Source organism: Corvus cornix, chromosome 5 (genome assembly GCF_000738735.6).
Source record: "Corvus cornix cornix isolate S_Up_H32 chromosome 5, ASM73873v5, whole genome shotgun sequence".
Lineage (NCBI taxonomy): Eukaryota > Metazoa > Chordata > Aves > Passeriformes > Corvidae > Corvus > Corvus cornix.
Window position 1 is genome coordinate 37,328,010 of NC_046335.1, and position 13,469 is coordinate 37,341,478.

The 13,469-nt window shown below is 40.2% G+C and overlaps 1 protein-coding gene across 1 annotated transcript in view; it reads left to right on the forward strand.

The window, feature by feature from the left end:
• SPTBN5 (spectrin beta, non-erythrocytic 5) overlaps positions 1 to 13,469 on the forward strand; it is a 97,553-nt gene that overhangs the window by 873 nt on the left and 83,211 nt on the right. The window contains exons 3-8 of the mRNA XM_039552933.1: positions 3,350 to 3,440; positions 5,536 to 5,652; positions 8,218 to 8,385; positions 8,889 to 9,005; positions 9,449 to 9,606; positions 10,498 to 10,726. Coding sequence (XP_039408867.1) covers positions 3,350 to 3,440; positions 5,536 to 5,652; positions 8,218 to 8,385; positions 8,889 to 9,005; positions 9,449 to 9,606; positions 10,498 to 10,726 — 880 coding nt within the window. The remainder of the gene's footprint in view (positions 1 to 3,349; positions 3,441 to 5,535; positions 5,653 to 8,217; positions 8,386 to 8,888; positions 9,006 to 9,448; positions 9,607 to 10,497; positions 10,727 to 13,469) is intronic.

The following is a 13,469-nucleotide window of genomic DNA, read 5'->3' on the forward strand; positions in this document are numbered from 1 at the left end:
CAGCAAACTCAGCATCTGCAACCCTGTGACTGTCACTTTTATGCTTTTTATGGCAGGGGAGTCAAACATTTCTTCCCATCTTGGAGAGGAGCTGGGAATTCACATGCGTGTTATGAGAGGAGGACAATGATGATATTAAAAAAAAAATTTCAAATAGATAGAAATAAGCATCATGTCCCCTTTGATTTACATGGTGTTGCCAGGAGTGGAGGAGCAGTGGGGGAAGGGCTGGGAACTGTGGAGTTTTGGGGCTGCAAGACAGGCTGCTTGTTCATGAGGTCTGTTTGATCTCCATAGTCTCCGTTTTCCTCTTAAGCAGAGCAAGATTGTGGGCAGATAAGAAGGGGTGTTAAAAAAAATCCTAACACATCTGACTGACAGCTATTTTGCAGAGGGAGATCCTGCATCAGGATCCTTCCTGTTAAGAAACAAAGAAACACATCTTCCATCATGGAAAACCACTTCAGGCAAACAAGACAAGGGAAGGGTACTCTTTAGGCCCTTCTCCTTCCTGAGGTCTGTGGCAAGGCTTCCCTTCTCTGCAAAGGCACAAGAGAGGACCCATAATTAGCCTAGAGGGGTGATTTTTTCCTGATCCCTCCAGGAAACTGCACATAAATACTGTTATGCCCTTCCTCTTACTTTGTTAGGATATAAATAACTGAGGAAATGGCTTTATTTATCGCTGTCACATAAGTGTCCACCATTTAACTTTGAACCCTAGATAGGTATTCAGGAGTTAGTGAAATTTTATACCATATCTTTGATTGCCTTGTATCATCATAAAAAACAAAGACAGTGATTTGTGCATTTAACCATATAGATAATAATTAACTTGCAGTAGGGAGAAATGCCTACATTCAGAACCAATTCACCCACTGGTCCTCTGCCTTCTATTTGAAAGGAGCAACAATGTTTTCTCAACACACATAACCTAGCCAACCTGTCCCAGATTCAAATCAACAGCTTACAATCCTACCTTTTTAAGAATATGGGTAAAACTGAAAGTTAATAGTGGGTATTTTCTACCTTGACTTCAGCAAGGCTTTTGACACTGTCTCTCATGTCTCTCATGAAATCCTCATGTGGGTTGGATGAATGGACATTGAGATGGATTGAAAACCAACTGAGTGGAGGATTCCAGACAGTTGTGATCAGTGACACAGGGTCTAGTTGGAGGCTTGTCATTACTGGTGTCTCCCAGTGTTCACTGCACCCAGTGTTGTTTAACTTGTTAATCAGTGACTTGGATGAAGGGGCAGAGGCCTCCTCAGAAAGTTCACCGATGATAGAAAACTGTGAGAAGTTGTCAATACCTCAGAGGGCTGTGTTGCCCTTCAGAAGGACCTCGACAAGTTGGAGAGATGGGCAGGGAAGAACAGTCTGAAATCCAACAAAGGCAAATGCAGGGTCCTGCACCTGGGGAAGAACAACCCCAGGCACCAGCACAGGCTGAGGGCCGACCTGCTGGAGAGCAGCTCTGCCAGGAGAGACCTGCAGGTCCTGGTGGACAACAAGCTGTCCCTGAGCCAGCAGTGTCCATTGTGGCCAAGAAGGCCAATGTGTCCTGGGGTGCATTAGGAAGAGCATTGCCAGCAGGTGCAGGGAGGTGATTCTGCCTCTACTCAGCCCTGGTGAGGAGGCCACATCTGGAGTGCTGTGTCCATTCTGGGCTCCTCAGTACAAGAGAGACATGGAGGCTCCATGGAGTGGGTCCAGTGGAGTGCAGTGAGGATGAATGGCCTACATCTGGAGCATCTCTTTTGTGAGGAAGGACTGAGGGAGCTGGGCCCTGTTTCAGCCTCAAGGAAGAGACAAACTGAGAGGGGACTCATCGATGTCTATGGAGTAATCTTAAGGGAGGGTGTCAGAGGATGGAGCCAGGCCCTTGCTTCAGTTTGTGCCAAGCAACAGGACAAGAGGCAACAGGCAGAAACGGATGCATAGGAAGTTCCACCTGAACATGAGGAGAAATTTCTTTACTGTGTGGGTGCGCGTGCACTGAAACAGTTCCCCAGAGAGGTTGTGGAGTCTCCCGCACTGGAGATCATCTGGATGCAATCATCTGCCCTGTGCTCTGGGTTGATCTGCTTGAGCAGAGAGGTTGGGCCATTGGACCAGATGATCTACTGTGGTCCCTTCTTACCTGACAGATTCTGTGGAAAAACAAGACAGAAAAGAGCAGAATTACAAGAAGGAAATGAGTTTACAGAAGAGACGGTTGCTGAATTTGTATCTCTATTTTCCGGTTGTCTTATTTGCATTTAATGATGTTTAAGAATTGCATTGTATTAGTTACATTGTATTTAGATTACAGACGTTGTGATACAATATATTGCATTGTTTTAGTTGGCTAGTCCAGGTCATGAGCCAGGGAATTTGGAGGGAATATTTTGAGAAATACCTATAATATAAATATATATATTTTTTAGCAGTTTTGTGTGACATTATATATGACATTTCTCTAGGATGCATATGAAGACACAGATTTTACTGATCAAAGTTTTATCTGTCCTGAGTTTGCAGGGATTCTTAATTTCTTCTTGTGCTTCCTCCTGTCCCTTTTGGGTGCTAGTTAAACTACACTTGCTAAAAGGGAGAAGACTACTATTCCCTTACCTCATCTCTGAGCTTGACATCTTTACTTAAAGCCCCTGATTTCAGATGCCTGCCCATTTTCTAGTACTGATTCCCAGCAGCAACTCTGATTTCTGGCAATGATGCCAGGTAAATGTGTCCTGTGCATGTGTGACCTTGTAAAGGCCAGAAAGGCCTCACTGCTATCTATATAAGTCACCAGAATTATTTCCCCTTTTGTTATTAAAGAAAAGCCCATGAATGATAAACTTTGGAATCAGCTGGCACTGCCAGCTTGACTCCAGTTTGCCCTGCCAGCAGCAGGTATCTGTGCACAAAAGCTTCCTCAAAGCAGTGCTGAGCAAATTCCTAACGCTTCACTGTTTCACCTTCTCATTGCTGTATCCCAGTTTAATCACTTGGCTATCACTCTGATCTTTGTACTCTCTACTGTGCTTTCATTTTCAGACTCCATTGTCAGGTTCAATTTTCCAGGGAAGAATTCCTTTAGAAGAGCAGAACCTCCAGTGAAGTTGTGCAAGATGTTCTTTACCAAAGCATCAGAGCTATGCATGACTTTTCAACTGGTTTATAGCAATTTTGGTGAGGTTCATATATTAATTTTGAACGTAAGAATTGAACAAGGCCTGTGACGACCTTTACTCATTGTGTTCTGATGGGTTAGTTTCTCTCAGATCAGGTGAAAGGTTCATAGGTACATCATAAATACTTGGTCTCTGTTCCTGAAATCAAAGGTCGCTTTGCATTAAAGCAGTGAGGTGAATGTAGGAGTGGATCTAGTGGAAGTCATTCTTCAGAAAAACCAGCTACTGAGTGGTAGAAAGGACTTCCTCCAGAACTGGGTAAGTCCCTTTTTTTCCACTTTCTTTGATCTTTTCTTTCCTTGTGATGAAACAATTATGACTAGTTTTGGCTCTTAGCACTGTTTATGCATCCTGCAAATGCAGATAATCTATTACAGATCTGTCTTTAGGTAGTCGTCTACCCATAAAGGGAGAATTTCTAACTTGATGAAAGAGGTGAGCTGTTATATGAGGCCATAGCTCAACAAATAAGCTTCCTTTGTACCTGAATGAAACCAGTTCCATCATTATTCAGGGTGACTGCAGCGTTTGGATAACAATCCTTAAAAAAAAGCCTGCAGGTGTTCTGATAAGCATTTGGTAAGCTCCGAAATGGCATTATGATATGGGTTACCTATATGGGTTATTACATGGGAGTGAGTTAATATCACCTCTCCACCAGGGAAAGGCAATTCTTTGAATATCTGCTCTTCAAATGGAGAAAGTAGGCAGTGCTGAACTAGCCCACAACATAAGAAAATATTGTGAGGACGTTCTCCATAACTGTGTCAAACTTTGCTAAATTGTTCCTTCCATTAGGCTTTCATCTACTGTCATGATCTACATGACCTACATCTTCCCTGTGTTGTTGCTGAACTGTCAGGCTTCAATGCTGTCCCTGTTCCAAGGAATTCAAGCACTGAGGGTTAAGAAACATCTGCCCCAGAAAGAAATAATAAAAATGCAGTAACAAATCATTGCTTCTGCACTTTCCATGCCTTTTAACATTGTAAAATGGCAATTTTTTTATACTAAATCAGGGCATGGAAAATTATCAGGCAAGGGATTTCCCATTTGCAGTGGCTGCTGTTGCTGGTTCCTTATTGCTGTCTTCTCATGCTAGGACAGACAAAGTCTTCTTTCCCAGTATTTTATGTTTTATGAATTAAATGAGTACAAAGCCCATAATTGTTCAGAACTTCACCTTTGCAAAAGAAACATGGAATTTCGGGAAGTAGGTCACCCTGCTCCATGTCTCAGAGTTTCTCAGATGTTTCAATTTTTCAGTCTCTTCTCTCTTTTTAGTGGGTTGACAGCAATAGACATGTCTCTCCTCTCCCATCACTACAACAATTTTCTTGGTTTCCCAGCCAGGCTGATACCCAGGTAATACTTATAATTATGGCAGTAGTTCAAGCAGATAATGTTTGGTCACTAAAGGTGTCTGTAGCCACAGATCTTACACTGATTTTTCTCTTTTTTTTTTAAGTGATCCTCTTGCCTTCATAAAAGCAAGGTCACTGCTGTTACAAATTTACAGTGTAAGCCAAGTGTCTTCAAATGAACTCATCAGTTGAGCTGAAATCTATTTTATTGTGTCACAGACTCTAAAGGGAAGACTCCTCCCTTCTATTCTTTCTGAATATTCAGCTTGGGTGCTATGAGGAATTACAAGCCTGACTTTTCACTGGTATGGATGAGGTAGACAAGAGTGGGGAAGAGGAATAATGCTTCCTGACACCCAGGCTGGGACCTTGTTCATGTGATTATGGACCTGTGTAACCATCCTTACTGTGATAGATGTGCAAAAACTGAACCTATGTGAGGAAAGAAACAACTTGGTTCCATTTCCTTTCTAAACAGTTCTTTGATTTTTGTTGGGAATACAGTGGTCTGAAAGCCAACAACAGCATCTCGACCAGTCTTCAGAGAATATAACACATTTTCTTTTTGGAAGCTATTTGCCAATTCCTCCTTCTGGCTGTGTCTAAGACTAGTTCTCTGTGATGTGCTTTCAGCACACACATAGAAGTTATTGATGGCTTTCAGGTAGTGGTGGTCCTCATGAGATCAAGGAGTCTGGGTGGACACCAAGAACAAGAAAATAAATCTGCATAGATACATGTCACATTTTCATCCTGAAGCTAGAGATTTATCTTAAAAGGGTCAGCTCAAGTAGGTAAAAAATAAAGTTGGTGAAATTAAAGTGCAAAGTGCAAGCAAAAGGAAATTCAGGTATTACACTGGGTGTGGTATTGAATCTTGTACCTGTTGGTGCTGGGTTTCCTATATGCACTGGGCATGTGATTTTTTGTAGGTGGCCTGGCAGATCTCTTCAGCTCTCAGCAGCCTACTGAGGTTTCTGACTTCCTAGGTGACCATGGATACTGAATATGAAAAAGACCATATCAAAAAGCTGCAGGAGCAGCGTATGTCCATGCAAAAGAAAACCTTCACCAACTGGATGAACAACGTCTTCTCCAGGAATAATGTAGGTAGCTCCTTCAATTTGGAGATTTTTTTCTGGGGTTTATTTTATTTTATTTCACCCACTGTATCCTTTTTTACATTATTTTTAACGTATTTTTTCTGAATGTTGTCACATGCAAACAAGGAAGACTTTGACTAACCAGAGTGCTCCAGCCTCTATCTTCTACCTCACATCTGTCTCCTTTGTCCATGTTACCAGTCTTCTCTGAAATCAAGGTTTACTTTGTAGATCCATCGTATTGTAATGTCCATTGTACATTGGAGATCCTCTCAGAGGAAAATCCTTATTTGCTTCTTTTTCCTGCAAGTAAATTTTCTGCGGATGTCAGGATTTCCCCAAGCGATGCTCAGTTCTTAATTGCCTGGCCAAAAACTCAGACTTTGTGCTTTGCCTGATCAGTTCATTTTGAGTTGCTGCTCACAGGCTCTGAAGAAGTAGCCTTAATTTTAGCAATTTCAGGCATACTGCCATGCAAGTACAGACTAGTTTGTTTTCAGTACCTCTCAGACTTCAGAGCTAGCGTGCAGTCGATCTGTGTGTGCAAGGTAACACCAGCATATTCCAGTCTCCAGATTTACTGAAGATAAAGTTTCAGGCACAAATGATGTAGCTGTAGCAGAAGAGAATGACATCATCCAAAGCCAATTCCGCTTTCTAGAGTCTGTAGTTGATGGTAATGAAAATGGACGTTGAGGCCACCAAGCAGGACCCGGCCATTGGGTCCATTGTAGCTCATCACCGTGTTTCAGTGCCAGATGGCTTTTTTCAGTGTAACATTTTAAGTTTGTGATTCATACAAAGGCAGCTGCAGAGCACAACAAACTTTCAAATTTATTTTTCTTAGCAGGAGAGAACAAATGCAAAATACGTTCGCATTTTGCCATCTGCAGAAGGTTCAGTTTCTATGGTGTAGGAAATTAGTTCTGTTTAGCTATAGACGTATACTTTCTCATTTTAAAAATGCCTCCAAGTTCAAAGATAAAAATGTCAGTCTTAAGTTCCTGCAATGTACTTGCTCATGAATCATAAAAGCCTTGGGAGCAAAGCCTGTGAGAGCTTTCCAAACCATATATGGTAGAGGCAGCAGAGCCGGACATCTTATCTAGGTCTGCCTGGCAGTGTAGTCCCAGCTTTCCAAGGCATGCTTTAAGGTGATTGGATCATACTACAGGGCACTGCAGTGCCCTCAAGTGTACTCTTGACCACTTCAAGTCTAGTACTAAGGATGCTATTGGATTGAATTTGTTAAACTATTTGTGAGTGATGTCTTTATGAGACGAATGAGGCAACAAAGCTATTAAAACAACAGCTGGGTGAGACATAAAGCAGATAAATGAAGTCTGCCTTTTTACGAATTCAAATTGAACTATTCTTCATTTATAGAAGTGTCACAGAATATAACAGCTTTATTTTTTTTTTATTTTAGTACACTGTAGGCAGAATTTTAAGTTTTGTTTAATATGCAAGAAGAAATAAAGTTGGCAACTAAACAGGGAGGTTTTTTTGTGGAGGTAAACAGTAGAGCACGTTGTAAATCCTTGTTCCATGCACAATACAGACTTAAAAATTCTCTAAGTTGCTTCTACACTTTTAGTGTTTTTTCCTTTCTTTGGAGAAAAGATCTCTTAAGCTAATTAGTAATTGATCAGAAATTAGAAGGTGCATGCCTGTTGCCTGTCCTTTTTCCTCTTAATATTCCCTGAATTAAAAATATACTGGCTTAGCTTTCTTCTTTCTCGCTCTCTCTCTTTCTCTCTCTCTCTTTCTTTTTCTCTCTTTATTTCTTTCTTTCTTTTTTTGAAGGAAAAAAGATTATTTACTGTAATTTCAAAATCACAGTAAATTATTCTTAGGTGTGTGGTATGGTTTTAATGTCACTTCTAGACGGTAAGTGGCATAAGGCCAAAAGGAAACACCCAAGGCAAGTTCTTGTTAGGTCAGAGTACAGACTGTGTCATGTTGTATCACCTAAGCACTGGGTGACCTCATTACTGGCAGCAATAAAACATATTTTGTAAATGATCTTAACCTTTCACTTAGTGTGAGACTCTGGCTGAAAATATGGAGACTTTGGGTGGTAGTGCAGGCCTAAGCAGGATATGACAAACTTTGTTGAGACTATGGAGTAAAAGATGAGTCATTGAATGGGATTATCAGCTCAACTTTGAAATGAAATGCATTGCTCAGAATAAAATTATTCTGATAAAATAAAAGATTCACTTGAATTGAAATAAAAAATGTGAGCATTTCCAAAAGGTTTGATTTTGAAAATGCTCAATTTTTTTTATTTTTCAAAATCTCCTGCTTTTTTTTTGTACTCCATTGTGAGTTTGCATTTTGGCTTTGTTGTTTTTTTTAACTTCAGACTACTTTCATAAATAATGTCAGTCCTCCTGCAAATCCATTTGTTCTGAATTAAGACTTACTACTATGTGTAAATATGCATTGTCATAGAGAAGACTCAGTGAAACATCAAGAAGGCGTTGTTTGTTTCGTTTTAAAAGTAGAGGGTTCTCTGTGCCAAATGTTAAGCTGGAGTCTGTATTGTCTGGCTGGTCTTTACAGGTAAAGATTGAGATAGAAGACATCTACACAGACTTGAAGGATGGCATCTCTCTCATGAAACTCCTGGAGCTGCTCTCTGGAGAAGCTTTGCCCAAACCAAGCCGGGGAAAGATGAGAGTGCACTTTCTAGAGAACAACAGCAAAGCCATCACATTTCTGAAATCCAAGGTATGTTAATACTGATATTAGAGATCACAACTGCTTATGTATGGTACTAATTAATATAGCATCATACTCATTGTAGTTTCTCCGTCTAGTACACAATAACATATCCTCTGAAAGCAGGCCAGGGATTTTATTAAAAGAAAAAAAATTAATCAAATTTTAATTTCTTTGTTATTTGAGTAATATGTTTTAGAAACAGCTAATGTTCCTGTCCTTTGGAGGAAAGGAGCACTGAAATATGTTTCTTTACTCTCCCTAACCACCAGTTTTCAGAATATATATAGGAACTTTAAATCTTTGAGGCCACTATCCCTTTGCCAGGCATTTGCTGAAACTCATAATGAGCAGATATAGGAGCTTGCAGGTCTGTGGACCCATGAAAAGGTGTAAACATAAAACCTTTTTGCTTAAGAAAACAGCCTTAACACCCTCTCCAGTAACAGTTTGTTACACTGAGAGCTGGACACGAGTGCTTTTATGCTGAACAGATACTGGTTTATTAGCAGGTACAAGTAAAAGTTATTGGTCCTGAGAATATTGTAGATGGCGACAGAACCTTAATCCTGGGCCTTATCTGGATCATCATACTTCGATTTCAGATTTCATCTATCAAACTTGATAAGGTAAAACTGTATCCTTGTCTTTTTGCTTGTGCAATTGAATCCACTTTTTTTTCTCGAAGAGACAAAACAGTGACTTGGAGATAGAAAGTACATTCATGTTCTTCACCCTCTTCTACAAATTTTTTACAGACTTTTGACTTCATGTTGAATTTCTCTGTCAACAGTTCTCTCTAGATTTGAGTCCCATGATGCTCCTTTGCTCTTTCTCTGAAGAAGCATCTGCTTTTTTAAATTATTAACATGTACTCTAAGAACATGAAAAACAAGATTCTATAAAGGTATTATGAAATCAAAGTCAATAACTTCTAATAGCACACCTGAATACATCATATTCAGGATCTGTGAATTGGACAAAAGTAAGACAAAGTGATCTTTGGGAACATAAGCTTAAACTCACTGATACTACTTGACACTGATTTTTCTTTTCCCTGCTCTCTCTACAGGAAGAATTTGGAGGCAGAGCTGATGTTCTATTTGCCAATGAAGCCTTATTACTCTGGTGTCAGCATAAAACTGCAAGCTATTCCAATGTGAGTGTGAAGGACTTCTCCAAAAGTTGGAGTGATGGGCTGGCCTTCAATGCACTCATACATGCTCACAGGTAAGATCTGATGGATCAGTTCAGGCAGAGTTGCTCACTGCTGTTTCTAGCTCTGAAACCAGTTGTTCCAAGGTCTGAATTACAGTTTTTGTCAAGAAAATGTCAGATTCTCTCTGCCCTTTCTCACTGAAGACTCTTCTTTCTTAAGTGGATATTCTCTCCTTCTTGGAAGGAAGAACCAAAAGCTCCTGCTTGGTAGCTCCTTTAGTTGGATAAAGAATTGAATTGCCAGGGGAATATCACATATCTGAACAAAGCTGCCCATTTGGTCTTAGCCCCTCAGTCATGTTCCCATTGCTCTTATTCTAAAATCGTTCTTTTCGGCACTGGTTTTATTGTATGAGCTTTGTGAGCATGTATATCTTCCTGTTCAATTGTAATAGAGTAAGCAACTTCTCAGTCTTTCTCCCTTCTCTTTTCCCTTGAAAAAGTGTGACGAAAGCAGCCAAAAGCAGGAGAGAGAAATGACCTATGGTAACCTCAAACACTTCTTTGTCCTCAACAGTTCTGCTACATCTTACACAGGATACCATAGTGGGATTTTGTAACTTCCCAAGCTGGGAGTCACCTCACTTTTCTGGAGGTGCCTCTCTAGTGGGCTTTGGCTTTCACCCATCAGGGAAGAGGAGAAATAAGAGAAAGGCAGAGATTTGCTGGGAATAGTAATTCAATTGCATAAAGGACAATTTTCTTCCTGCTATGTAGGCAAGGGGCAATGCTCTTGAATGAAGTTCAGGGTCAAAGTAATTTCAGCATTAATGTCACATAACATTAACAGTTACATGACTATTAACTTAGTCTCATAAACAGTTTATGATTTATGATCTGAAAGAACTTACTGCAAATATAAATCTTTCTTCATCTCCATGCCCGGTTTTTCTCCCTGCCCAGGCCTGATCTTATCCACTATAGCTCATTGCGGCAGGACCAGCCTATTAAAAACTTGAACAATGCTTTTGATGTTGCTGAGAAAGAGTTTGGAATCAGCAAACTGCTTGATGCTGAGGATGTGGCAGTGCCCTATCCAGATGAGAGATCCATCATGACTTATGTGTCACTCTATTACCACTACTTCTCCAGACTGAAACAAGGCCAGACAATAAAAAAGAGACTTACCAAAGTAAGTGTGTGGCTATCTTTGGAAGGTGGAAGTTAAAAACTTAATTTGGAAGTGGGGGCAGTTTTGTGCAAGCTCAGCTTCAGCATCACTTGAACAAATCAAAAGGCACAGCCATCTGAAAGACCTTGTACCTTGAGACTTGTACCTGGAGCCTGTACTCTCTGATCTCCAAGAAGGTTGCAATTATCTCACTGAAAATCAATCCCTTTTTCCCCTCAGTTTCTGTTTGAGAGCTGATGGGACTCCAAGGAAGCTTGAGGCATACAGATCTCAATAATATTGGGAGAAGATTAAGACTAGGCAAAAGCAGACCTAGTCAACAATTTTCTCATTTAATAGGAAAGATGATCCCTTATTCTGTGGAACTATGGATTTTGATTTCCTAAGAAAATCCTCATCCTTTCTGACTCCTTAGGTAGAAAATGAAAAACAAAAAAAAGCAACAAACAAACAAGCTAAACAAAACCAAACCAACTCAATACCACCACCAATAACAACAACAAAGAAACCTGAGAGAATGCTAGCTAAATTGGCTAAATGTTTAAAACATTTTTATAAAATGTTTATTAAATTCAGCTAAGCTAAATTTTTTTCTGTTTCCATATACACTTCACCTCACTTAAAATTGTGAGTTATATTAAAAATTACTTGCATCCTGCTGATGGAAAAGTAAAGGAATTTTGTAGTTGTTCCACTGATGATGACTTCCCTTGAGAAAATTTCTATCTTCAGAGAAATCTGTTCTTGTTTTGAGAAAAACACAAAAGAAGTAGCCTGCAAAAACCTGCACGTCCAGGATGGGTCCCACATGAACATCTGGACTCGGAGATCTGCCTGTGCAGTTGAGAGGGGGAATACATTGCTTAATGGGAGGCACAAAAATCCAGATGATGCTTCCCTGGTGGTGACAAGGTGAAAAGGTTTTGCAAAGCAGGGTTCGGTGAGCTAAAAATGTGGTCTGGGGCAAGGATTAGATGATCCTGTAACATTGCCCCTCATAGCACCAATGATGGTGTTGAGGGAGTGTCTGGAGGATGCTCTTTGTCAGAAGACTCAATGCAAGGAGCAGGGAGTTGGACTCGATGGTTGTTATGGGACCATCCAACTTGAGATACTCTAGGATTCTATGTACTAGAACAGCATGTTCTCCAAAGAGATGCATTAGATGAGAGCAGGACTTGGGATTCAGTCAAAGTTTGGGCATCAGTGAGGAGAGTGGGCAGTAGGACTTCACTGCCCTACACGAGTCACTGGATTTTGGCCAGGAGACATTATTTATCTTTTGATAAACATGAAATGGTTTTTGAGCCCACAAGCATATATTAGAGGAACTATAAGGAGCAATTAGGCCATAACTTTTGTATTTTATGAATAAACAGTTTGTTTACTCTGTCATTTTTCGATTCTCTTTGTGCTCCACTGTTTTTTTCCATTTTCTCATAGTTATATTTATTCTTTCTTTTCTTTCTCTCCACTTACCTACTTCTTTTTCTCCCTTTGACTCCTTCCCTATTTTTAGCCTGTCTCTAATATTGCGTTCCTGTCTTCCTGCATTTCTGGCACACACAAACATTCAGAAGGAGAAGGAAACAGATGTTAATCTCTTCATGTCCTTAGTCCCCTCAAATAGGCAGCTCTGAATTTACTAATAGGATTGGGAGGGAAGCCTGAATGTATCAAGGAAGCCTTTGAGTTCAGAATAAGTGTGTGACCAGGATGGCAGAGAGAAACAGCTCGGGGAGGCAAATCTCCTTTCCCTCTCCCATCTGAGGTGACCATGCATTTGCTAAGATCTTTCAGCAAGAACTGGGTACGATGACAGAAAATACAGAAGGGAGCCCAGATGTCACAGGGCTGCTTTTCCTGCACTAAAGGCTGGTGCTATTTTACTCCTGTTACAAGACTGCAGCACTTAGTCATTGCCAAGTGCACTTTCTGGTAGGCAAAAGCAGATTACCACTTGGAAAGTCTGGGTCTTTTCTCAGTGCCATCTCCCTCACTAATCTGCCTGGCTGGAGCAGGCAAACTCAGCAGCATGATAGAGGCAGGCAACATTGTTCAGTACTAAACCTGACATTTGCAGGAGTAAAGATCTGCATCTTTACTAAATTAGGGTAAAGAAAAAAATAAGAAGAAGTAAAAAGACAAAGACGGAAAAAATGTAAAATGGAAAGAAAGGATGATTTAATTCTAACACCTTTTATTTTATTAGGGATTTCATTCTAGATGTTTGCTCCAGTATTTACTTGAACTTGAAATAAAGGCAGGTCAGGCCCCAAATGAAACAGGTGAATGTCTTGGACTTGAAAAGTTAGTGTTGAATCAGAGTTAACATCTTTACCAAAGCCCTGTTTGGCCATGAAACATTTTCTAAAAATTTTTATAAAGACAAACAGTTCCAATAGAAGAGATTGAGAAGGGGCTGTTTGACCACAGTCTGCTGTGTGCATGTGAGAGAACCAGGATCTTGTCAGATGGTCTCCTAAGATCCTAAGTGGTGAAGCTAAGAGGGTGTAACTTCGTATTAGGATAGAATTGTTTGGGGTTGAGGAATGAGACTGGGAAAAAAGTCTGGGTTTTTCGATTGTGAAAAAAATCTGAACCCTCAGTTTGTGATTCTTGCTTTCTAGTCATCCCACACAGGAATTGCTAACAGTCTCCACATACATGCTGTTAATTCCAAAATTAATGTTTTCTTAAATAAAAACTGATAATGAGACATATGATATTTATTTATCTGTGT